The following is a 26,191-nucleotide window of genomic DNA, read 5'->3' as shown; positions in this document are numbered from 1 at the left end:
GCCAGTTATTTTAGCTCACAGATGCTATTGATGTACTGGGAAATGTTTACGTGGTTCTCTTTTAAAGGAGGAAGTTAAAAAAAAACACTTTTGATTTATGTGTTGTTTTCAGGAGAAGGAGCAGAAGTATCAGTTGAGGTTGGACGGTGTGCGCTTGCGTGACGCAGAGGCAGGTTTCATATCCAGAAAGGCTGCTTTTGCTATCTTCAATCCTGATCAGAAGTAAGTCAGCTTTTCTCCGCCGTCAAGATACTGAATCTAGTGCTGAACAGCGCTAACGATTTCAAGGTTTCTTCACGGTAACAGAGTTCAAACACGCACATCTGTCCCTTCCATTCGGGGGTAATAGACAGGACTCTTGATCTTGAGGAATTCACATTTGGAGAAGGTTGAGCTTTTGTCTTGAAGCAGTCCTGACAAATACTTAACAATTTTAGGACGAGGTTGAGTAAAATATCGTGATTTCTCAGTGACGAGCAGATCTATTATTTGCCGAAGGCGAAGGCCGAGGCAAATAATTGATCTGCAAGACACTGACAAATCACGATATTTTGTGATAAATCATTCGATCATTAAGTTTATTTTCATATTTAAATTACTCTCTGTCGGCTCAAGGAAGCGTGGTTACAATTAGACATGAGTAGAACAGAAAGTCACGTGGTGGGTTCTCAGCCATCGAAAGGAAGGAAAGAATGTATCGAATGATAATTTGTATTAGTAAGGGCTCAGAACAAGGACGAGTTAAAAAGTATTTTATAGAGTCATTGTCAAGATAAATAGAATGAACGCTAAGATAAATGATATGAATGAAATTTTTTCTTTGCTGCATGGCACCAGAGTTTTTTAGGAAAAGGACAATAATGGGCAATTCCACGAGACATGCCTGCAGAGAATCATGGTAGTTGTATCCATGAAAACAAAATCCAGTCCAAGATGATGAAAACAACTACCATGATTCCCTGCAGGCTCGTCTCATAGAAGGAATTGCCCATTAAAAAACTGAAAAAAAGTTAGGTGCCAGAGTGAGCAGGATTATTGTTTTAGTCTTCCCGATAAACCTAGAGGCACCAAGGAAAATCTGTATGCAAGAAATGCATGGAAAGCAGTAAGCATAATCTTTATATTGAAGCTGGAGCTTTAACAACCCATGTCTCGATATATTCAGTCGAAGGAAACCTGAAAATAATGCTTTACCACGTTATTATAAACAGTTTAAAACGAGAGCTAATGTTGAACCATAAAGGAGCAGGGATGGCAGATATTGGGAACGATTTATGATGGATTACGAACACAGAAGACTTTGAATTTCTCGATGCATCTCACGCTCCCCCGGTTTGAAGTCCCTTGGGAAATTTCTCTTGCGGACTCGGTTCATGGTACTTTTAAGTGCCCTTGTAGAGTACATACAAGTGCTTTGTCGCGTAAGCAAGGTAATATTTTATTGATGAGAACTAGTGTCGTGTCCTTTTAACACTCTTTAGAAACTTATTTAAAGACTACAAGTCGCTGGAGCTGGCGGGGGAAAACCAAGATTCAGTAGACAGCTGGAAAGCCTCGTTCTTACGTGCGGGGGTTTACCCTGAGAGGGAAGCATCAGAAGAAAAGAGCCTGGTAAGGACCATAAGAAGAACGCGCTCACGTGATCAATAGTTCAACGTGAGATTTGCGTTGATGCGAACGAAAGTAATTAGAATGTGACATCCCTATCTTGGGAGACCAAGATAATGGAGCTAACATCCAACAGATTTTTTAAGTGACTGACAGTATGTCCGTTAGATCACACCTATTACGTTCTTGGATTTCGAGAGAGTGAAGAGGTAGATTGTAACAACTTTGTGTCATCTTTTTATGTACAATTTCTCCTCGTGATACAGCACTAGCTGGCATTATTTTCGGTTCCTCTAACTTGAAACGCAACGCCATGTCAATTTGATGCAGTGTTACCATGTACATGTTTGATGCTCGTCATTTTTTGTCTTTTCCACAGCAAGGTGAAATTGGCACCCTTGATCCGCAGATGGAGCGTCAAGTGGAAACCATAAGAAACTTGGCGGATTCTTACATAAAGATCGTCAGCAAGACCGTTCGAGATCTCGTCCCTAAAACTGTCATGTTCTTTGTGATAAACAATGTAAGCTTTCGTCATTGTATGTACTGTTTTCAGGTGGCAAGTACCACTTCAAATTAATTTAACATATTTCAGCTCTCGGATATGATGAGCAAACCTTGTGTTAATTGGCCATTTTACAAGTGAACATTGACTGACCATGGTATCTGATATTGGATATAAACAAGGCATGAAAATTGGAGTTTTAATCGATTGCGCAGTCTCATTCCCAGTAAAGCAACTTCCATCAATCCCATTCCCAGCGGCCGCGATGCATTTGCTCAGCAACAAAGATCGAGGCTTCAAGGCAAAATCGGAAGTTTAGCCAGCGTAAGCACAGCAGTTACTCTCTGCGCATGTTTAGAAACCTCTGTCAAACTACGATCCATGTTCTCAGTAAAGTCAGAACCAGGATTTTCTGGTTACGGTCTTTGATTTTGCCCAGATCGTAGGGGGGCGTTTACTCATCGCTGACTGAACTGACGCTCGCTCTGGGGACGAGATTGAACATTTATTTTATCAAGTAGCTATAATACCAAGCTTCACTCACTGTCACGTTGTGAGGCACTTGGCAACGTATCTGACAAATGCAAGTTAGTGCGAGTCCAAGAATTAACTTACGCTTTGAGCTGTGTACAACACAACGTTGACGACGATAGCGGAGTACACGTCCACGTAAAACTTAAGAACTTAAGTTTAATTTGAAGTCAGAATATTATAAAAGTGTTCCTTGTTTTTTAATCTAAATGCTATTTTCTATTTAACGCACGTAGGTGAAGGATTTCATTGGTCAGGAATTGTTAGCGCATTTGTATTCTAGTGGAAATCAGGTAAGGAAAACACGAAGGCAGGTGTGAAGCTAGTTCTCTCATCGTCCCTGATTCTCTCCCCTGATTAGCAACGTGAACCAGAGGGTAACCAGACGAGTCTAAAATTAGATTGAATTTGTTAAAAGACCTAATCTCGTTATTGCGCAGACAATCAAATGGCTGGAAAGCCAGCATTCCCCTTTAGTAGACAGCACATTTTGATTTACAGCATGGCGTTTTTTAGGCACGTGAAAAAATCGTGGCGCTTTTTTTCTTCAAAGCATTCTTTGCTTGCTGTTCACTGTTTACTCACTCGTTTAAAGACTTGCGTGTAAATTCAATAAGAATATCTGCTGCGTTTTGCCATTGATTTAGAATGACTTGATGAAGGAAAGCGACGCCGAGGTTGCTCGCCGAGAGGAGATGTTACGCATGTTTCACAGCTTAAAGGAAGCTCTTCGGATTATTGGTGACATAGACGCATCCACAGTCAGCACAGCCCTCCCACCGCCTGTTGACACAGGAAACCTGGACCTGACTGATTCATACAAGCCGCCAAGGTATGACTATGACGTCACTCATTTGCTACGCTCGACACTATAAACAGTGTAATAAAACGCGAGTTCTGCTTCCATCAACTGAGAAACTGACAAACAAAGGTATAAACGAACAAACGGACCAGCCAACCAAGCAGGAAAAGAGCGCAACTGGATTAACCAGAAAACTCACGAAGAAGTGAACGAAGGAAGGAACGAAGGAACGAATGGTTGGACGGACGCACAGACCAATAATTATTACTCAAGGACCCAAACAAACAAATGAACAAACAAGGGTGAAAAGGTTAACGTTTACTAAACGTTATCAATAACGCATCAGTTTTCTGTTTCACATTGCGGAGTAAATTTTTTAATAAACCTTTTAGCAGTTTTCTTGTTACGGGTGACTATGAAGTACACATGGAGATAAACAAAACTAATGATTTTCTTTTTGTTATTACAGGGGGGCTAGACAACCTCCTGCACCTCGACCGACCTCAACTCACGGCTCAAATCACGCCCCGCCATCTCGCCCGTCCCGTCCCGTACCGGGCGTACCATCCCGACCAGATAGTGCGCCTTCGGTACCCAAGTAAGTAGATCAGATTGTTTTTGATTTGATTGCCCCACTCTCCCATACACGTGGTTGTTGTTAATCAACACCATTTACATGCCAACTATGTGCTTGGGGATTAACGTAAGCTTAGTCTCGGTCCACTCCACCAAGGTTGACTGAACATTCTTTACCGACTAAGTCTAAGGTAAACCACAACTAAAGGAATGGTATGTTGTGTTATTAGACATTTTAATTACTAACTCTATTTTTATTAGCTGAGAGCACACAACTATTTCACTCTGACATCGAATTGTACAGACGATATGATTTTTACATGCATAGCTGCCATCATTTTTTTTTTTTTTATAAATAATAGATTTAGGATGGGATCATGCATGTGGGCTACGTGCACGAGCCTTAGTTTCTTAGTTCACGCTCAACATGGTGCAACTATCACTTTAAACCCTGTTTGGACCACGGCTTTATTATATAGACGCTCGTTTTCTCAACCTTTAGCACAATTGAGTTCTTTTCCGCTCAAGGTTTAATGCCGTTCTACTTCGGCTGTCCGTGTTAGTTCCTAGACATTCCACTTTCCATTGTTTATTATGTTTAAATTATTGTTTTACGAGATTTCTTCGCCTCCTTCGCAGACGCTCTTAGGGTTCCTCCACGCGTTACTTCCCCACGAGAAGAAGGAACGCGTGACGAGCCCTTAGAGCGTATGCTTGGAGGCTAGAGATTTGATAGAGATTTCACTACCTCACGGTTGGCGCATGTTGGAAAACCTAACTAACAGTGGTCATGTTTCCTTTGATTGAAGATAGGTGCATGTACTTCGCAAACGAAGACTTAGATTGCACTTGATACCGTTGCTCATATTGACATGGATGGTACCGATCCTTCTGAACCCCTTCTTTGTCATTTTCCCCGCTTTTCGCTAGATGAACTACGATGGATAGCATTGTAATAAGTGTGTGTGTTCCAGTGACCTTCTCTGATATGTTAATTTGACCTTTTCCATCACCACAGGAGACCCAACGCACCTGGCAAACCTGCCCCTCCACCGCCGGTACCCGGTCGCCCTCCTGTGCCATCAAGACCTTAAGTAGTAATCACGGCAACGTAGGATCCAAATGTCACACCAAACGTTTCATTCGTACCATTATATGAATTATTCGTATTAAAATCTTCCAAAACATATGGGAAAATATAATAACCTTTTGATGAATAGTTAGCTTCAAAGTATGTTCGACGAAGCTATGTACTGTAGTACGATTAGTAATCCAGTGATGAATTTCTAAGCTGTCACTTCTAATCAAGAATAGTACTTACTAGGCATATATTAGAATCTTAGGATAGCCCACTGACGAATAGGTATACTAACAATCTGATTGGCTACACAGGGGCTATCTATTTAAGTATTATTATACGAGCGCGCGTTGGATATGAGATGGTAGATAGCCAACGAGGCGCATGGCGCTGATTTGGCTATAAACATCTCATATCCAACAAGCGCGAGTGAAATGAATGTTTTATTAAAAACACCCCAAAATATAGAAAACTAAAATGAAAAGAAAAACGCCGGAATCAATTCCGCGTACGCTTACCATATTTGTAGAACGTGGTATCATGGCTTATATACCATGATGGCTAAGCCAATGAAAATTCTTGAATCGGTTAGACCGGTCAGTGGGTTATGATGGCTCGCTTTCGGTTGCTATCGACTGTGATATCATCAACCGATAGAAACCTCGAGCTCGCTGTTTAATTGTTAAATATTACCATTCTCAGAGAGGCAGGATGGAGGGAAAGTGCAAAGAACTTATATAGTATGATAGGGATAGTTTAGTCTAAAGCTTGTTAGTCACGAAAACACGCGCAACTAACCAAAAAAATACGCTTTAGTTGGTTTCATTTTGTGTTCGCCGATTTAGAATAGTAAGAGGGGAAAATATGAACGAGTGTATAAAGAGAAGAGGGAGTCCACGAGGGGAATAGCTTTTTAACAGTTGTACAGTATTGATAAAAGATGCAATAATCTTGCGATTGGTATCGCCCAGATACCGACTATCGCAAACTTGTAGCCTCTTCCAGGCGTTCAGTTGGTGCGCAGCACGAAAAACGGCCAGCGAAAAAAATTGAGGAGAACCGCGGCGATAGAAACTAACTGAACACCTGCAATAGGCTAGCAAACTTGCAGTGTGTTAGGCAGCACAACCCAACTAGATCGATAGACGACAGGCGCATCGACGAGAATCAGCAGGAAAACTGCTCAGTTTACGTGTCTCACGAATGTTCTGTGTTAACAGTAACTAACGTTAAGTGAGAAAAGGCCGCAGTTTGACTCCTGCGACCACAATTTGAAATTCTCGGTTACTATTGATTTCATTTGTAGCTGAAGTGGGGCTGGGCCACTAGTCTACGTATATGGTAGCAAATACAGGCTGTAGAGATAACTAGATCATGCAAATTTGGAATACAGTTATCACTAAGTTCGATAGTCTGGCATCAGTCTGTGAGAGTTGAACACGTTTATAATCTGGTAAGCCTGTGAGCAGGCTCTCTTGTTTGGGCTGGGGGCGCAAAGCGCGCCTGCGAGTCGAGTTTCTAACCCCTCAAGGTCGCTCGCGCGCTAAAACGAAAAAGCCAGAAATCGAAAGAAAGCAGTACCAAACACTACAGCCTGCACGCAGGCTATAATCAGGAGTGTTTAGTGAATTCAGTTAGAGCAATAACCACTTTTTGACTCGTGATACTCAAGTCATCGCGGGCATAGTCTAATTTTACAATGGCTGATACTGTATATAAAAATAAATTTTGTAGAGAAAGAAGACAATGAAGTGCAGAGTTCTATTACCACTATGAATGTAGTTGTGTTTTGTGTAACCTAGGCCTTCTGTAACAACATGCGAGTGTAGGCTAAGACACCAGCCTCCACAACTGTAAATAAGTCGCGTGGCTCCTGCCATCATGATGGGCTTTTGTTATTATTTAGCAAGAGGATTTAGGAATTATTAAAGTTGCAAACTCAGAAATGTTCTTCCAAAGTATTTCGTCTTCGATTATCCCTTATATGCTTATTTGTTCATATTTTACGTTGTTGCAATCCTTAGAAATTTATTTTAATGTTGGGAAATATTAATGGAAAGATAGGATCGATTTCCGCCGCTTTCTCGAACCCGGTCTGCGTTCCTTTCGGGGGAGGAGCGCGAGCTCCTTTCCCGAACAGCGACTGGTAATCGAACCTATGAGAAAGATCGCCTTCAATAAATGCAGGCCGTGAATAGCGAAAGACTGAAAGACTTGATGAAAAGAGATATGCGTATATGAAAGTTCTCCTAAAACACATACGGAATTCCATATCCGATGGGGTGGCACGTTCCCATACACCTACAGTAGAATCCTGGAGGCAGATTCGAATATCACCAGCCGCTACAACTCATAACTCGCTAACGCAATCACGAGTTAAATATCGAGGGTTCGAGAAATTCGGATTCCACTGTAGATAGCTTTGCAGTCGATAGCTTTTTGCATACAAAAAGCTCTTCGTGACTGCAGTAATCTTATTCCATGGACTTACATGTAATTCTCAGCACAAGAGGCGTAATATACAGTAGTTTATGTTTAGCACTCATGACTGGCAGCAAAACCACTTGTGGCAGCAGCGTGGGGTAGCGTAGCCCAGTAGTTAGGGCCCCGGTCTCTAACTCCGGAGGTCGTGGGTTTAAATCCCGCTCTGACCACCAAGCTGGAGTTGTTTCTTCGTAGACCGTAGTTCAAAACCTTGGTCGTGTTTGTAAATAGCCAACTGGTCTGCCTCCCGCCAGTTGGGATTTTTAAGCCTTATTTTGTTTATTTGACATGCTTCTTTCTTACATTTTAAGTGGCATGCCTGAGAACTAGCTAGTTGTGGGTAAGGGCATCGACCACGATAAACATTCAACATTTAACATTTTAACATGAGCCGTATAGTCCTTTCGAAAATAGCGTACTTGCTTGCTTCTCTCTTTCTATAATATATACACGTGCAATTCCCCGTCCAGAAGTGAATTTCACTTAACATTTTATTCCTCGAGGCACCATATCAATGTTCATTTAACACCTTTTTGATACCATTTATTGCTAATTTCACCCTTTGCACAATACCCGTGCTGGACGTTGGCACTATTCTTCGACATGTTCAGTCGAGAGCTAAATTCTCTTTACTAGTCACCATACAATTCTTCTAATGTTAGTTCTGAGAATGTCTTGGTTTACACCTCATCATTAACACCATAATTAACATTATGTTATGACGTGATTGACTTTCTTTATTTTCATCACTATCTATTTGACAATGTATAATTTATATTTTCAGAAATCGGCTGTTTCTTCACTGAAGCCTCCACTTTGTATGGTTCATCTCTACTGTTTGTAAATTCCCACTAACGTAATAAACATCCCACTGCCAACATTAAAAAGCACGCCCATTGGAACTCAATCTACTGCAGGCCTTGTTGTCCGTTAGGAGTCTGGATCAGCGATACAGGTACAGCCTGAGCTACGGTGGACTGGGGCGAGACTGGTAGCGTGACCACTTGCGGCTGCACAGCACTGAGAATGTGAAACGCGTCCGTCGTGAACAAGCTTTCGGTGTTAAGCGGTGTCGCCTGTGCGGCCGTCAGGTTTCCTTGTAGAGCGGCGGTTGTTAAGGTATTAGACGTTGCCATGGTGATGGCGACGTTGGGTGGTGTTTCCTGAGACTCGGGGTTCTGTACAGGTTGTTGTTGAGCCTGAGTTGTTTGTAGAGTAGTTTGTTGCAGTGTTTGCTGCTGCTGTTGTTGTGGTGTTTGTGCTTGTGGAGGTGGTTGTTGTTGCTGTTGTTGTTGTTGTTGCTGAGTGGCAGGCTGCTGAATTGGTTGTACCGCAGACTGCAACTGGTGAACCACCTACAATAGAGCATGTTAGTTTGTAAAACAAAATCCTGTTGTACTGCATCCGCGAGTAAGTGTCTCCGAAGAAAGCCTAGTGCTCTACAAGTCAGGATTTGGAATTTGACACGTATCAGTGAACATAATTTATTCCAGGCAAGGTTCTAGTTATAATATTAGTGTCAAGTAAAGAATTATTGTATCCAGAGCAGTACTCAACAACTAAAAAAATCCAAGCTAGGAAGTAGGAACAACAACAAACAATGGACTAAACTTCCGCTGTACGTATCACTCACATGTGTCTGCAGTTGTTGAGACGCCTGTTGTGCCTGTTGGAGTTGTTGTTGAAGTTGTTGCTGTTGCTGTTGAAGCTGAAGCTGCTGTAACTGGATCTGTTGGATCTGTTGTTGGTATTGTAATTGCTGCTGCTGTAACTGCTGTTGAACCTGCACCTGAACTTGAGGAACTTGGATTGTCTGAGTTGTTTGAATCTAAAGAGTAAGTTATAGTTGTGTCAAGCATTTTGTGCCATTGGCAGGTTGAAGAATGGTTAATGTACCAAGGCACCTCAACCTGAATGGCTACAGCCTGCTCAGGAATACAAACCTGAATGGGCACAGCTTCAAGGGCATACTAACCTGAAAGAGCACAGCCTGTCTGCTGTAAGCACACCAGCTAACCTGAATGGGTGCCACTTTTACAGACACACATGTAGCTAAAGGGTGCAGTTTGTACAAGCACATGAATACCAGTGGGTACATCCTACACAGGAACACTAACCTGAATGGGGGCAGCCTGCACCTGAATTGCTCCATTAGTGAATGTGACCGTAGGAAGTAGCTGTGGCTGTGCCAGCTGTGAGGTGTTGACAGTAGTAAGTGCTGGCATCCCCGAAGACACTGCAGGCTGCATCATGACAGCTGATAGGCCAGCTGAACTAACTGCCGCTTGTAAAATGTTGACCTGTGGCAAACTCTGCTGGATCTGCTGCATTGCCACTTGCTGAACAGTATCTACCTGTGCCTGTTCCTCAGTTATTGGATTGACCTTGGGTTTCTTGGGTTTGGGGTTTTCCTGCCACCATTTTATGAGGCCATGTGATGGAGGTTCACGGTCTCCACCTGCAAAAGAACCACAATGAAAAGTGGGTCAGAGCTACAGTCCCACCCACAGGGCTGTCATTAAGGGCTGTAACCTGTAACACCTGTTACAGCTAGGTATACTTGATAGGAATTTGATGTTACTGGTGAAATACAATTCACTCACAAAGTAACAAGTTTGTTATGGCAGCCCTGACCTATATTGTACTGGTGCTTCTGTTTCACCCATTCACTCATTCTGCTTAACGCCTACTCAAGTGAATTTGTTTCTATAAAGAGCTTCAACTTACTGTATTTTCCCTATTGAAAGCTTGGGAGTATAGTGGTGATTTTGGAGACCACGTTTTAAATTAATTTTTTAATGGAAATAATCATTCCGGCCAATTTCTAGGTGTCTACATCCACGCACATCTAAAGAGATGTCTGCTTATTAGATGTAATTCACAGTAAATGAGGGACCTTTGCTAATGTTCAGTTACATGTAATAAAGGGTGTCTGTTAAATTCGGTGTCTACTTGGTATGGGTATGATTGTAAACACTAGACTCAAATAAATGTCACAGGAATTGACTGAAAATTTCACCCGGAGAGGTCTGACATTTATTTGGGAACTAACATCTAAAACATGGTCACTTTGGTTGATTAAGCTTAATCATGCTCTCTCAAGCACACTCACCTGTTTCCTTCATCTGCTCATTGACCCTACCAATTGTGCTATGACTGCATCCTGTCACCCAAGAAATGAACTTATAGCAATTTGAGCGAGCCCCTCCTGAAGGGGTCAGCATCTCGGCCAGAACTCTCCGTGCTTCTGTCTGGCCTGAGATAGCTCTGTCACGCCACTGCTTCAACAGGTTTGTGTGTGTCAGAGCAATCTATGAATTCAAAAGCATTGAAGACCGAAGAAGTCTTAATAAAACAGTGAGCCCTAGACAACACCCAAGTGTATAAAATTTGCATGTAAATATATCTGAACCAGAAAACACTCAGCATCTATTTATAACTTCCTGCTCTTGGTTCGTTCTGATGTAAGACGTCAATGAACAATCACTAGACAGGTATACATTCAAGTAATTCAAAGTGACACACTGTATGAGAGGAACACATCCTAAGAGGAATGACTCCATGGTTTTAACCCCACTCACTACAAGAAAAGTGTAGACCAAAAAGGAAAAGAAGAAGGTAGGAGTCTGCACACTCACCATAACACAGTTATCCACACAACACCTTTCTTTAGGGAGGTCTTCAATAACTTTCAGCTTGCCAAGAGCAGCCTTTCCTTTCTGCCTTACAATACGAAGTGGTTTCTGAGGGTGTAAATGAAGATGTTAAGTATACTGATCAGGTCCAGGGTACACATACACTAACTTATGTGAAAATTCTCACACGATCTTTGAGCCAGGATCTTTGGAGGTCTTTATGCTTAAAGATCCTGCATGAGCTTCAAAAGGTTTGGCAAGGACTTTCAAGATTTGTCAAGATCCTTGAAGATCTTGGCCAATGTAAGATCTTTGAAGAACCTGGCAAGACGTGTTAAGACCCTGAAGGAAGGATCCTTGAATATCCTTGAAATATTCTCACCAGTCACTCCTTGTGCCATGTTGACAATGCTTACATAACTAGTGTAGTAGATCTTATCATATTTCTCCATCAAACAGCCACAAAATATTATTACTTATTTTTTCTTAGTATACTCATTCCAGCATACACTGTGCATGTGCTTTAGAGTATATACATGTAGAGTACCCAATGTAAAGCTCCTGTACCAAGCAAGCCACCAGGAACCAAACCCATAGTGTCTGGGAAAAGCTGCCTGATATCTGTAGTACATTACAAATGCTCAGTAAGCAAAAGACTATAGCTCCCATGTACATGCATAGTAATAATTAATACAATCATGTATATTAATCTTTATTTTACAGTAATACATGTATACATGTATCTATGACTAATCACTTACTGATGGGTCAGTCTTGAGCTTTTTGTGTAAGAAGTTATTAGAATATAGCAGCACTCGTTGAGTGGCTCGTTCACACAACTTCAGAGTATCTCGAAGGTATTTCCTCTTCTCCAATATGTATTCTTCAAATTCACTTGACTTCCTTTGGCCATTACCAAGCCCAATGTTTTTAGATCTGACAAAATAATGACACTTAGTTTCACAAAACGAACAATAATTATAATTATTTAGTGTACATTTATTTATAAATTTATTGCTCATAAAGTTAACATCAGAAAGCTATATTTCAATTTTAATTAAGCCCTCTCCTTTTCCAACATGATATGCTTTAAACCAAGATAATTCAGGAACAAGAAACCATTTGTTTAAGGTAACTAAATGTTTTGCAATTATTTCTAAATTCTAACCACAACTGCTTTTCCATCATGTTAAGACAGTTGTGTCCAATAGTCAGGGGCTAGTGAATTGTTCTGCTGGGCTAGCAGATTACTACATTATCCTCAGCTCATTGTCAACTTTTTTAGGAGAAATTTTTCAGGGAATATTTAAATTACAGAAAGAGGTACTGTAAGAGATTAATTGCAGTTTTAAATTCAATTTTTTAATAAGTTATAAATTATTTATAATTCCAATTTAATTGCAGTATTTTTTTTGTACTTAATTCCTGTTTGGCTCTGACTTTTAACAATGACTACTACATTGTGCACGTTGATGATAACAGTCATAAGATCTTACCTCTTTGTTGTTTTCCCTTGGTTTCTAATTTCCTCAATATCGTAACACTTTTTAGAACTCAGCTCTTTTGCTTTCTTGAGCATTTGTAGCATGTCGCTTGCTCGTTCACGTGATTCTTGCATGTTATTCCCTATAAGTTATGGAAAAATGTCTGCTTTAGAGCAATATTTCATTGGCTGCATATGTACACGCACACAGTTTTCAGTAAGAAACATGTACCTAATAAAACAAAAGTGTCTTTCAATTACATGCAGGTTCAGTAATTAATCAACCCGATAGAATAGTGGTTTTGACTAGCTGATGACTCCTAGGACAATGAACACACACATGTACCTACATGTACTGTAATATACTGAAAGATCACTTGCATCACTAAAAAAAGTGTTCTCCAGAGGGAATAACATGTGCACAGAGGAGGAATTGCTGGACTTACCATCCCCAATAATATAAGTCTGTAAACAACCACATGCTCTGAATTTAAAATGTGGACAGCAGAGTCTAGCAGCTAAAGAGACAGATAATAGTAGTGATTATCATTTTTCAACAGTAGTTGCATACAGTGCTGGTCAAATGTATAATATTATTTAAAGTCACCTTGGACTCGGCTTGGAGATTGACAAGTACCTTGACTCAAGAAAGATGCCAATGTTTTGACGTTTATAAGTATAAATCTACTAGGTATAAGCGATCTATCACAAATGCGGTTCATTTACTGGCTATGCTACTGACTATCTGTTATAGATAGTGAGTAGTGTAGCAGTGCGCCCTTGTTAACAAAATGACAGCCACTTCTTTGCATTTTCAAAGTGTCTGCGAAGAGGATTTAGATAAAGTTTTGAATGACTAGTACATTAATTTTATGCTAAAACAATAATTATTATACTATTCACTTTTGATTTCTATGTCTACCGGTAATAGTCAACTTGGGCGGTGCCCTCATCCCTTATCATGTGATAGACATCTTGAGCTCAAAATCTAATTGTTAAATAGTACTTTATTTGACACATTGAGATAGCACATGTACATGTACTAGTACCACCACACATTCAGTAGAACATCTATTAAGTGTTAACTATTACTATGGTGTATATTACTTTAAATCACTTGATGTACCATAAAGTGAATATTAAAGGCAGTCAGTAAGGATAGGACAACATTATTAATAGACATACATATAGCAAAATTTATAATCTTTGTAAACAGAAAAAAAAAAACCTGAATTAAGTAACTGTATGTAGCCCAACTTGACATTATATTTGATTAATTAATGCTGTCAGCATCAGTAAGGATAATTTAATATTATTACCATCAGGGTCTCCCAGTCCTTCTACTAAAGACATTGCAAACTGGTTTGCCTCCTCCTGATATTTTTTCTTTTCTTCTGGATCTGGCTCACAACGTTCTCTCCTTTGTTTTTTTGGACGATCAAATGACAAACCTGAATGAGGAAGTAACAAATTAATTCACATAGTTTAATGTTTCCATCAACACTGTTCAGTTATGTCAAATTCCCTGTTATTTTAAACTCAAAACTTTCCCCCTGAGATTTACCCCCCATCATTTACAATCAGCTATTTCAGACTATTTTTCGTTTCCCTACCCTGCGAGTTTGAAATCGAGGGGCTGTAATCCAAAGGTTCTGGGTTCAAGGCCTCCACCCTGCCATTAGCGGGATTTGTTTCTCGGTAGTACCAAGTTCAAATCGGCCTAGGTAACGCTTTGTAAATAGACAACTGGTCTGCCTCCTGCCAGTTGGGATTTTTAACTATGTTACGTTTATTTGAAATATTTGTTTCAGTGGCATGCCTGTAAACTAGCTAAGGTTAGTGCTTGTATAACTAAGTGCATGACCACTATAAATAAGATTTACAAATTACATTACATTTTTTTTTACATTAGGTTTCCTAGATACTGCAGCTGCAGTATGTTTGGGTGGCATATTTGTAAGTGCTTGAAATGCCAATATCATCCAGAGATTTATTTATAGAAACACTTGGAGAAGTTTGGGAGCACACAACAATCCTGTGGAAACATGTGCGTGTGGCTCAAGCTCCAACAGCATTTCTTGTTCTCCCAAACCTCCAAAGACTATAACTCGACAGAAACAAGGAAAATGTTTTCTTTCTCTTAGCTACATGTAGTTATTAATCAAGTTCATGTTAGAATAGTGTATTGCTAATTATAAGTAATAAGAGTAATATTAACTACATGTATCTCTTAATTTATTGTTTGCTACCTTGGAAATTAAGTGTTGTATATAGTTTTCAGTTAATTAAATTTAAAGAACTGTCTTGCCAAATGGAGGTTGAAAGTGTATCTGAGACATCCAAAGTCATACCAAAATGCTGCCAGATAAATGGTGAGTTTGGTGGCTTTTGGTTACCATAATAATACATGTACACCTGCACTGTACATCTATAACAAAGAAAGTCCTCAACACTTTAGCATCTATGGGATGAATTCCACCCCACCCTCTAGTCTCTACAGGTTAACAGGCCTGCAGGGTTAACAATGGCGGTTAACATCCCTTGCTCTCAATAAACCTGGGCATTCACTAGCAAAATTACTATTAATAATTATTCTAAACAACTTGCAGTACACATGCATGCAAAGTAACCCTACCACAAGCATTGCACAGAGTGAGGGTCTTCCCTGTTGCTGGATCAACTTTATGTCGAGGACTTGGATGATGGGAAGACAGTTTGGGGCGGTTTCCCCGTCTGGAAGGGTTGATTACATATGGAGAACCACACAAGTCACACTTGAATGGGGTGCCAGGATCACGACGAGGTATTCTGAGAAGAGGATTTAGCCGTCTTCTCCTCTTTTTCTTTGTTTTGAGCTCATCCTCAGATGGGGATTGAAATCGCATTGGTTTCCTTTTCCTCTCACGTTCACTTGATCTCCTCCTATCCATGTCTTCAGAGGAACCCTTTAAACAGTGCAAAGAACTTTGAATGATTTACAACAAAACTATATTGCCACAAATACATACAGTGGCCAACACAATCAATGTGACATACGTGTGGTGCGCGATGGGACGGTTGCATATACCGGTACATGTAATACCATCAAATATAAATACAACTTACAGCTTTCCTGTATTCTGACTGGCTGTATTTTCTATGGCATGGCATACATTGTACATATACAGTGTACAATGCATGATATTCTCCGTAAAGTACATTAAAATACAAATTATTTAAACAGGAAACAATGAAGTGAAATAAAATTACTGAACATGTCATGTACCATTTAATTTGAGGGTATTTGCTTTATGGTTACGTGTACATTATACTCCTACTATTGTTTCCTGTAAATTTCAATGCTTAAACATGGGGCAAGCCTATAAAACGCAAGGACATGCCACCTTTGAAGCACTTTGTTGGCCTTTTTTGTGTTATGGTGGGAAGCCAAAATAATGGTCACACAACAGTAGATGTCGTGGAAAAATAGAATTGTTTTTGTAATTAAATATGGTACATTGTAATAAATATACAGTAACAATATTGTACATAATAAAAATACAGTGAAAAACAGACATGAAAATGATAAATTCTCTTCATCTGTTTTGACAGTACAGTCAGTTTAGGGAACATTCAAATTTCACTACTAACTAAAATAGCAAAGCTCTAGCCTGAAATCAATCAATGAGCCAAGGATATTAAAACTACTCATATTTGTACATGTAAATGTACATATGTGTATTAAGCATAAAGCATTTAATGCACAATAACATGTATTGTAAATGTCCCAGGTGCATGTATTACCTCGCCATCTCCAATATCTGACAGGCTGCTTTGGGTGAAATCTAAGGTGGATTCTTGCAACTCCTTTGATGGTGAAGTATTATTATGTCTTTCATCCATAGCACTGCTGCTGTTTTGATCCCTGTTATGCCCAAAAATGACACTAAACACTGGATCTTCAGCTGAAGAAGTCTGGTTAAGAGCACTGGTAGATGCTGTATAAAGGTTTGAGCCACCACTTGAGCTACTGGCTTCCATTCCCAAACTTGGGTTGTGGGCGGTTGGAATATCCTTTGATGTCTGTTGACCAGGTGCATCAAGCAGGTTACTTGAAGAAGAATTTTCAGCAAGGAGTGTTGATACTGCCAGACTTTCACAGGCAGTGCGTACTAATGTCTCTAATGCACTTGTATTTGGTGCCTGTGAAGTCTGAAGTTCAGATTCTGTGTCATCCTCTTCTGAAGTATATGAGCCTATAAAGTAATTAAAGACTTAAAAAAGAGTTATTACATAAAGTATTTAAAGCCTCTTAATCCCAACAGCTCTTGGTACTTTACTCCAGTTTCTGTCACATGAAGTAGCCAAGAGTATTGCCACTCCCCCAAGATAGGGCACTAGTCGTGGAGTCTCCTGGGAATTGAAAGGAAGGCAATATGAAATGTTTTGTAGCAAATAGCACTGAGAATGTTCAGAACCTCCCAACTCAAACAATAGGAAGACAGAACTCATGCCTACATTAATTAATGGAAAAATGAATGCTGTATACTCAGAATTTAATTTGGGACACTTTAATATAATTATTTTTATGGTTGCCACAATGAGGAAGGCATTTTAAGTGATATACCTGATCATAGACTAATAACATTATAAGACCATTGTAACAAAACTTGCTTTGTTTGAATTGTGAGCTGCATGAGATTTGCAATTAATGTAAAGCACCATGAGCAGCACTGTCATTGGTACAAACCAAATACATGTAAATAACATTTCACAATTCTGACATTGTGGCAGTAAGTGTTGTTTGCCCTTGTTTATGGGCATTTCGCCTGGAGAAAGACTGAGCTAAGGCAGAGGGCAAAGAGGAAGGTCAGGTTTCTGGATTTCCTGCCATTTTCTAAGGACACAATTAATACCACAACTGAGGAAAACCTTCACTTAAATACAATGTACTGATCTGTCAACAATCTTGATAGGGTGAAGCAAGTGTCACAGTTTGTGTATGAAAATCTGACATTTGATTTTTATACTTATGATTTCTTTCTTCCTGCTTCAGCAATACTAAAATGTATGAACTTACAGTTTCTCCATTTCACCTCAAAACATTCCTAGAATAAAAAATGTAATTTTTATGCTGCAAATTCTATTCCATATCTTTGCTCTGACTGGTTTAAACAACTCTATAATGGTAACTGAACTGAGTGGAGTGCAATTTGGTCTGAAATCATATGCATGATTTCAAATCGAATGAGCGCACAGCACAAGTTCAATTTGAAACCACAAGTATGATTTCAGACCAAAATTGCACTCCACTCAGTTCATTTGCCACTTCATTAGATCCACTTTGAAATCGCACAATTTTATCGCCTTAATATCGCTATAATCATGCAGGGGTTTAAGCCAACATGATGAGCTAAGTTATCTGTCAAGCCATGTAATAATTATTACTTCATTTTTATCAAGAGTGGTCCTATCTCCGTTTTTGGAGCTACACCAATTAGTAAAGAAAGAGAAAATGTTGCTGAAGGTGAAGTCTTTCCTCAGGGGATATCATGCACACATGGATGATTGGGAACCAAATGCAGAGGATGAGTATTTGCTGAAGTGAGAACCAAAAAAACGTAAATGATTCAAATGCTGTTGTAGTGGTTCAAGTGGCAAAAGAGGAAACGGATATGCCAAACCAAGTTCAAAAACCACTGAAAATGGCTACCAAGCAAACATTACACTCGAACAACTTGACAGACTAATTTGATGTAATCGAACATGTTCCTAAACTAATGGCAACATGGTTGACTAAGTTTTTAACGAGACCATTGAATTCAGGAAAGGCCATGATTAAAGGAAGCGCGTAAACAGAGGAGGTGGCTATGATCTAGAAGTGTCATGTGAATATCATTTTCAAGGGGATGACTTCTCGTGCAACTGGCTTAAACAGAAATTAATGAAAGAAGAATTTGATCCGCAATGCTGACAAGACTTTTGACCTCAAGGCAGAAACATTGATATCTGGCGATTTAATGATTTGTGAAAATAAACAAGGAAATCAATTACCTGGTGTGCTATTTGTAATTGTATGAACTAGTATTTGAGTGGTTTCCTTTTACAAAGTGACTGTTTAATACAGGTCAAGACAATAGAAACAGCTTGTCAGGACTTAGTAAAGGGTGACTACGACCGCTTATTAGAGGTGACTGCTTAATATAGGGTCGCTTAATACAGGTTCGACTGTATTGGCTTTTGATGGACAAAGTTTGAAATATTTCATGAACTTGTTTCAAGCTAAATAAGGTTGACAACTGAAAACCACAAGCCAGCAGTCATGTTATGGGTCTCTGTAGGCTTTCTATAAGTAGGCGGAAGGACCTTTTGTTAAGTTTGCCCACAGGTGTTCTCTTTCACTTCCTCTCGCTACACTTTCTCTTTTGTTTTTGTGCGCTGTTTTTCGCTCTGTGCCTTAACTAACTGAACGCCCTGAGGCTAGGAATGCAAATGATGCCTCATAGTGTTTTAAGAATCAGTTCTGAAATATGATGCTCATAGCACCAATTACAGACAACGATGTTCCTTGGGGAAAATTTGCTACAATAATTGGAACCAAGACATTAATTCTCAGGCCAAAATTGAAACAAGTTGTTCTACAATACAAAATGTGGAATGAAGTGATGCTTTCAGGGTTGACACAAATGATGTGCTACAATGTGTATATTCCATTACTTAGAATACAAACAAATGACGTGGAGCAAAATACTAACCCTATAATTTTTGATGTTATTGGCCATTTTTATACTAGAGGACGGATTATATCCATCTGGACATACTTGGGCAAACATTTGTAGTTCATCTGGTTATGTGTCTCTAGTATAAAGACAGGCACAAGACGCATTTAATATACGTCTAGACGAACTATCCTATGAAATGTGTCTTGAACAACACACTTCGAGAGAGAGTTCATCTAGACATATAATATGTCTTCTGCCCGTCTTAAGTTTGTACTAGAGACACATAACCAGACGAACTACAAATGCTTACCCAAGTTCGTACAGACGGATAATGCGTCTTAAGTAGAAAAACGGCGAGGATGCATTATCCTTCTGGACGGATAATGCGTCCTCTAGTATAAAAAATAACCATTGATTCGATCTTCATTTTCTGCAAATTAGAGCATGCATGAAATGGACACACATCCCAACTAAACATCAACGTTCAAAACATAATGTAATCTGCGTTGCAAGTGTAAACAGGGAAGCGGTAGGGATCAGGTGACAAAAAATGCGTGGAAGAAAGGGAAGGAACAGCACCCTATCCCAATAAAGAAGCTTGTTTCCAATAAGCATCCCAGTTTAATTTCCTCAACCTGTAAAACTCAAATAAGCAAAAAGGACGCTATGCACACACAGAAGTATGGAGTGCAGACCTATTTTTTAGGAAAGGGGTCAATAAATTTAGAGAACAATCCTTAAGGTTTGCAAAGCATTATTAATAGGGCGATTTCAAACAGGGTTGGCCATTTGGAAGTTAATCACTACAGCAAAGCAAAAGGATGGATTGGCTTCTTCTCTTATGTTGAATGTTTTCGTAGCAAAGATCTTTCAAATTGTATGATTTTCTAGAAGGACATTTAATGCGTAAGAAAATAACCATTATTGATCGTCAACTCAGGGAAATGTAGTCGCCATCATGGCGACTAAACCAGAATTTTTGCTGAATTCTGGTTGCCAAGGATGAAATGTTAGTTGCATTTCGAGCCCTGGGATGTCTTTTAAAATACTGTGCCTGTGATAAGCCTGCAGTCTTGAAAAAGGAAATGGCCAAATTGGCCCTTTTTCATTTTCTCTGGGGGCCATCTCTAATTGCAATGCAGGATTTCTGCAATGGCGTACTCTGGCAGAAACACTGATTTTTGGTGTATTGTTCTAGTAGCCGGTTTGTTAAAAATAGTGGAACTGGAAACGCCTTTACATTTCAAAACAATGTCATGTGATGAAAACTCATTTGAGCATAAGAAAGGAAGAAGCAGTTCTGAAGTCAGATCGAAAACAGTCTACTTCATGCATAAAAGTTCAATTCTTGTCGCCTGAATCAATGATGGAAGGCCTTCCGTGCAGCTAGTGTAATTCTGCGATGCATTTCTTTTGAGTTGTGAAACTCCCTCAAGTGCACAATGCCCAGTGAATAGTTTTTCTCTTTTAAATACCCACTCAATGGCACTCTGCATGATTTTAAGGGATTCTAGCTCGTCATCATCTCTGTTTCTTTTTGTGACCTCGGCGTAGAACTTTATGCTCAAGACCTTGTCAAGTTCTTGCAGAGCCATTTGTTTCAAGATTTTTTCAAGATGGCAGGACTGGCACTAGCTTTGGAAGACGTTTGTTCATTCACTGTTTTGTGGAGTGGGCATATTTTGACTGTGTTTATTCACAGCGACAGGGATGAGGTGTATTGCTTCATTTGAAACTACTGGAAACCTGGAAACATCTACGTTCTTGAGATGGCTATGAATTTGCTGTTGTGTGGTTTTCGTTTGTTTATGTTTTGCTGGACTCGGTATCATACAGATCTTACTGGTAAGTAGATATTGAAGAAAATTTGCCAAAGTATTCGCCAAAATGGACACCGAGAGTTGGAAACTTCCCTTAAGGCATCATGGTAGGTGAATTTTTATGAAAAACGCGAAAATATTTTTTTTGCTGTTCAAATTGAGAAGACTGAGATATATATCTTCCAAAAAGAATGATAAGAAAAGCTTTTTTTACTTTTTAAGTTAAAGAGAAAAACTACTTTTGAATCTCATTTACCCCTTACGGCACGTTGACACCTCTAAATAAAATTCACCACCAGTTGTCACGTGTAAAGCGAACTGCGGTGTGATATTTCATTAATGTACGCAAACTGTTCTTGATCTGGTTCTTTCATCGCAAGCATCAGGACGAAAACCCAAGAAAACGTCTTGCCCCTTTTCGTCTTTGAAGAAGCCGGAGAGGCAAAAATCTGGTGGAACCCACAGGTTCAGCATTGAACAAGATCCGTTGGCTCTGAGCGACCCACGTTCGCACTGTAACCAAGAAGAATGGTTGAAGGAACTCTAAGACACTAGTCCCACCAACGAAGCTGAAGGACAAACTACAACAAGTGCTAGTCGCACAAAATTGCTGGAGGAGGGGGACATGGGGACTTGCGGTGTTGATGTTTTTTTAATGCGGTGACACAGTGAATAAAATCTCAACTTGTGGTGTTGCGGTGATCTCAAATGCTACGGTGTGCGATGTTTGTGTTTTTCACGCTGCGGTGTTCAGTGAAATGAAATTGTTTGCGGTGCTAGGGTTTTTGCTTTACCTTTGTTAAACCTAAATTTGACCTAAATTTAGCATGTTAACTTCGTTAATCCATGCTAATTTATGACAAGCACATAACATTGAGGTTAATAATTTGTAACAAATTACAAACCATCACTTTCTAGTCAATCTTCAATAGGCTTCGGTTGCCAATCCGAAGCTGTTGTCATTTATACGTAACTTGACAAGTAACTCGACCTCTGCCAGCCGGGGCTCAGTGTTCGGTAGACATGTGGAGGAGCGAGGAAAGGAACAATCCTGAAAATTCCGGAATGCTAAGGCGGAATATAATGTATTATCGACTGTGCAGCTTTTTTCTACGAAAAAAGTAAAAGGTGGCAAAAATTACCGGCCACAAAGTATATTCAGATGTTGCGTCGGCAGGGAAGAAAGAAGGCTTTCTAAGTTAAGGAAGCTTTGTAAATTACACAAGTTAACTATTTTTTTCCTTTTGCTATTCAGCTTCGTCTATAGGTTATTCTGATACCGGTCTATACCTGCTCCAAGGTCCTGCCTCTTTCTTGATCTTCTACGTTTTCAAACGATTATTGATATCGAACACAAATGCAGCTAGCTCCGGAAAGCAATACTTTCAGTCCAGATAGGGTTTCAGTCAGCTCCTCTCTTTTTTCCTTGTCCGCTTCCTAGCTTTGCGCAAGGTTTCTTCACAAGAGCGAGAAGACGGATTTACAGGCATCAGCAGTATCGACATATGCGCAATGAAAAGAGTTGTGATGTGTTTATCTTGTGGAAAATTGTTGAGGTATAAAAGTATTATTTTAAGTGTAGATGAACAAATCATGGCGCTAAAGATATGTGTTGTGGTGACGGTGTTTTGTTGACTTTTCTTGCGGTGATGCGGTGTTTGTTAATTCTTTTTGCGGTGTTGCGGTGTTCAGACCCCCCCACCCCCCATGTCCTCCTCCTGGAGAACGGACGCAATTCCAAAACTTCCACAACTATAGAGTCAAGCGCAGATGTAGAGGTTGAGATTTCCTCTGTTGGTTTCACAAGGTATGGTTTCAAAAAATATCCGGAGAATGAAGAAGCCTAAACTTGAGCAACATAATACCAATGCTGCTGATGAAATCTTCTAAGTAAAAGAACTCACGGCAGTTTAATTACAAACCTGTATAAAGCTCTTGTTATTTTCTCGCTTCTTGGCCGATTTCAACGCAAAGGGGAATAGTAGACATCTGTTTATTTCAAGTTGTCATAAGCCAATGTTGTGGTACACTGACCGATGCCAACATCTGTCACTGCGGAGGGGATTTTTAACACCTAACCATACCAGTCTCATAAAAGATTTTTCGTCTTTTTATCAATAAAATAAAACTGCATATAAGGATGAACATTTTTAGTTCATTTACGGGCGTCTTCTGACGGAATTGACTGAAAATCGGCAGGTATGTTCCAGGATACCTCCTTCAAAAAAGGGTGTCAGGCTATGCTTAATTTCGCTTCTGTTTCAAAGTTATGACCTCTTTAGTAGAAGGAAATGTCCGCATTGAAAACATCAAACTTTAGGAGGGTGTAGAAAAAAAACCAACCCACAGCTGGAAAATTGCAGACACCCTTTTTGAGGGTGATGTGTGAGAAAACATTTCCGATATTAATTGTGCTGCTCTGATAATTCATGCATGGAAGCAAACCAGTTTAAGCAAAGCAGCATTTCTGGGTATTTCTTTTAATTTCACTGCAACAATAACTTTTTTAGAAAATTTCAAAGATATGATTGTATTCTATAACTATTAACTTTCAGAAAATGTATAGGTTGATGGAGTTTTCTCTCAAAGCGCCAGCGTAAGAGCACGATTTTCAAACACTGTCAATCCATCTACCATGATACCTTAAAGTAGGTCCTCAGCCTGAAGGAGCTGATAATCATCATTCAGAAACTGTAATTAATTAAATTTTTCAATTGTTTTGAAAAAGAAAAACAACAAAAGTTTCGGCAATAATAGTTGCAAAATTCACCACACAATGGCTTTTTGTCTTTCATTTTCCTAGAATTTTATTGGTTACTTTAAACTAACGTTGAAATCTGATTGGTTATTTTGTTTTACTGTCCCATTCTCATAGGCTGCTCAGAAAAAGATGCGATTTAGAGCAAAAAAAGGGGCAATTCATGAATAAATCGTACCACTGAGAGCCAATCAGATTGCAAGGATAACCAGTGATTTCAAAATGGATTTAATAAAGTTGGAAATAAAAATAATAATAGTCATTGTTTGTGTCCTACAATTTAATTATCCAGTTTTGCCTCGGTGACACCAGTTAATGCAGCTTCCAGTTAAAAACGCCTGGCCTAAAGTAAAATACTAAATGTTCACTGTGATTGCCTTTATTTGGAAGAAATTCGATTGCCAAAGATTTCCGATGAATTTTGAAGATCACCAAAGCTCGGCAAAGACTTTTGAACACTTTTGGAAATGTTCAAAGGTATTAATAATTATTGGAAAACCAAACACACTGCAGCCGGCCAAAGGAAATAATGTGTAGACGACCTTAAATAGTATGTAAGTGTAATATTAGGCAAACCCAGGCACTGTTTGCAGGAACCAATATTGGTGTCATTTCCGCTGCTGGTGCTCCCTTGTTCAACTTAATCCAAGAGCTTGACAAATATCTTGAAACAACGCCAACATTTTTTACTGAATCTTGATGAAGAAGATTTGTGAACAATTTTAGTGAAACGTGAAGCAAACTTTTGTCACCTGCTAAGTTTTTTATGTTTTTTTTGGCAGCTTTATGTCAACTTTCTGTTGGCTTTTTAAACAGGTTAGCCAATCCTGTTAGCATGAATTGTAATTTGTGGACTTATATTTAAAAACAAAAATGACAAATGAGTCGTGTTTTTTGATGAATTGTGAGTTTCTTGTTCAATGTGAAGAAATAAATGACAAGTTTTTATTGTAGAGTCTTTTTTGTAGTTGTTCCATGTGCAGCTGTCTGATGTTATGTAATCATGACATCCCATTTAGGTTTAAACAGGATTTTAAAAATTTTCAACTTTGAGTGGTCATATGATAAACTGCTTATTGACTGAGTTAGGTCGTGCCGGATGCAAAAATATTTGGCTCTTGGTCAAGACGTACGGACCCAGCGCAGCGAGGTCTGTACATCCTGACCTCAAGCCAAATATTTTGCCCCCATACTCAGTCAAAGTACATAAAGTTTCCTAGGTAAAATGTCAAATGTCTTTCATGGCATTTACTGTAACCAAGGTATCAGTTCGGGTTTACAGTACACAGGCAAAATGATTTCCCAAAACGCTCAAGTCTAAACACCCTGGCCCATTAGTGAGATATAAACCACCACAACACACCCAGTAAAAACCACAGAATATATCTGCAACTTTTAAAGGCAAAGCAAAATACTGGCCTAGAAATTGGTGGTGACAACCTCATGAAGTAGAAAAGTTATTTTAGTCGCAACTGGCAACTTCAAAATTTATTCAGTCGATTGTAAATTAACTATCTTCGAAACATAGCTTTAAAAATGCATGTACAGTGTAAGCTTACATGTACATGTAAACCAAATTGTGCAAACTGAAAAGCGATTGAAATATAAAATTCAATGGGTTTCGAACCCTAAACGAAGCAAATATCGGTATTATGTACGGTTCCAAATCGCTGAAATCAAGCAGAACTGAGAATAAGGTACTTTGAACGCGCTGAAGGCAGATGGAACGCGAGCGAATATACCAACCAGTTCTTTTATGCGATAATCGGAAGGACAAATTTCACCATATTGCTTCAGAGAAACATACCGAGCGATATAAAAAATAACCTCTTCTGTTACACTTCACTTAAAAAAGTCGTTTTCTTACTATTTTCCCACAAGGGAGAGGGTTAAATGCTCAATTCTCCTATTTCACAGATTATAGAAGCTAAACCAAGTGATAAAATTTGAGAGAATCTGGAAACTCATACCGGCCGACTGATTGTTGTCCTTCTCACTGTGTGTTTCTCCTGAGAAACTGTATGAATTGCCGGGCTCTCTGACTTGTTCGCCTAAAGCGTCGCCTTCAAACTGTGCCTCTGTAACCGGACGAAAGTTCCCCATGTCGCAGTTCAGTGTCTTTTCGGGGCTAATCGTGTCGCCGGTTCCATCCGAAGCCATCTTCTTTCTCAAAACACATCACCTGCCCGTATCATTGCCAGGTGCATGCT

At 39.4% G+C, this 26,191-nt stretch overlaps 3 protein-coding genes across 3 annotated transcripts in view; 2 read left to right on the top strand and 1 right to left on the bottom strand.

Annotated features, from left to right (window-relative positions):
• Positions 1–214, top strand: part of LOC149102447 (uncharacterized protein KIAA1958-like) — a 3,303-nt gene extending 3,089 nt beyond the window's left edge. The window contains exon 1 of the mRNA XM_089275542.1: positions 1–214. This exon is cut by the window's left edge and continues 3,089 nt beyond it. The gene's annotated coding sequence lies outside the window, so the exon portion shown is untranslated.
• LOC110040241 (dynamin-1-like) overlaps positions 1–7,058 on the top strand; it is a 22,392-nt gene extending 15,334 nt beyond the window's left edge. Inside the window, exons 17-23 of the mRNA XM_020745449.2 lie at positions 113–222; positions 1,482–1,611; positions 1,988–2,131; positions 2,881–2,937; positions 3,292–3,476; positions 3,916–4,044; positions 5,041–7,058. Of these exons, the coding sequence (XP_020601108.1) occupies positions 113–222; positions 1,482–1,611; positions 1,988–2,131; positions 2,881–2,937; positions 3,292–3,476; positions 3,916–4,044; positions 5,041–5,116 (831 nt within the window). The 3' untranslated portion in view covers positions 5,117–7,058. The remainder of the gene's footprint in view (positions 1–112; positions 223–1,481; positions 1,612–1,987; positions 2,132–2,880; positions 2,938–3,291; positions 3,477–3,915; positions 4,045–5,040) is intronic.
• A 999-nt stretch (positions 7,059–8,057) lies between these two features.
• LOC110040266 (uncharacterized) lies at positions 8,058–26,187 on the bottom strand. The gene is made up of 12 exons (XM_089275541.1): positions 25,952–26,187; positions 16,486–16,937; positions 15,338–15,647; positions 14,022–14,153; positions 13,149–13,220; positions 12,716–12,845; positions 11,981–12,155; positions 11,223–11,327; positions 10,697–10,895; positions 9,702–10,042; positions 9,218–9,412; positions 8,058–8,939 (listed from the first exon to the last, which is right to left on the bottom strand). Exons 1-12 carry the CDS (start codon positions 26,139–26,141, stop codon positions 8,493–8,495), a joined length of 2,748 nt encoding a protein of 915 aa, XP_089131667.1. The 5' UTR covers positions 26,142–26,187; the 3' UTR covers positions 8,058–8,492.
• Positions 26,188–26,191: the final 4 nt, after the last annotated feature.

Source organism: Orbicella faveolata, unplaced genomic scaffold, assembly GCF_042242905.1.
Source record: "Orbicella faveolata isolate gen_17 unplaced genomic scaffold, um_ofav_v1 contig_36, whole genome shotgun sequence".
Taxonomy (NCBI): domain Eukaryota; kingdom Metazoa; phylum Cnidaria; class Anthozoa; order Scleractinia; family Merulinidae; genus Orbicella; species Orbicella faveolata.
This window is presented reverse-complemented; position numbering and strand designations above follow the sequence as displayed.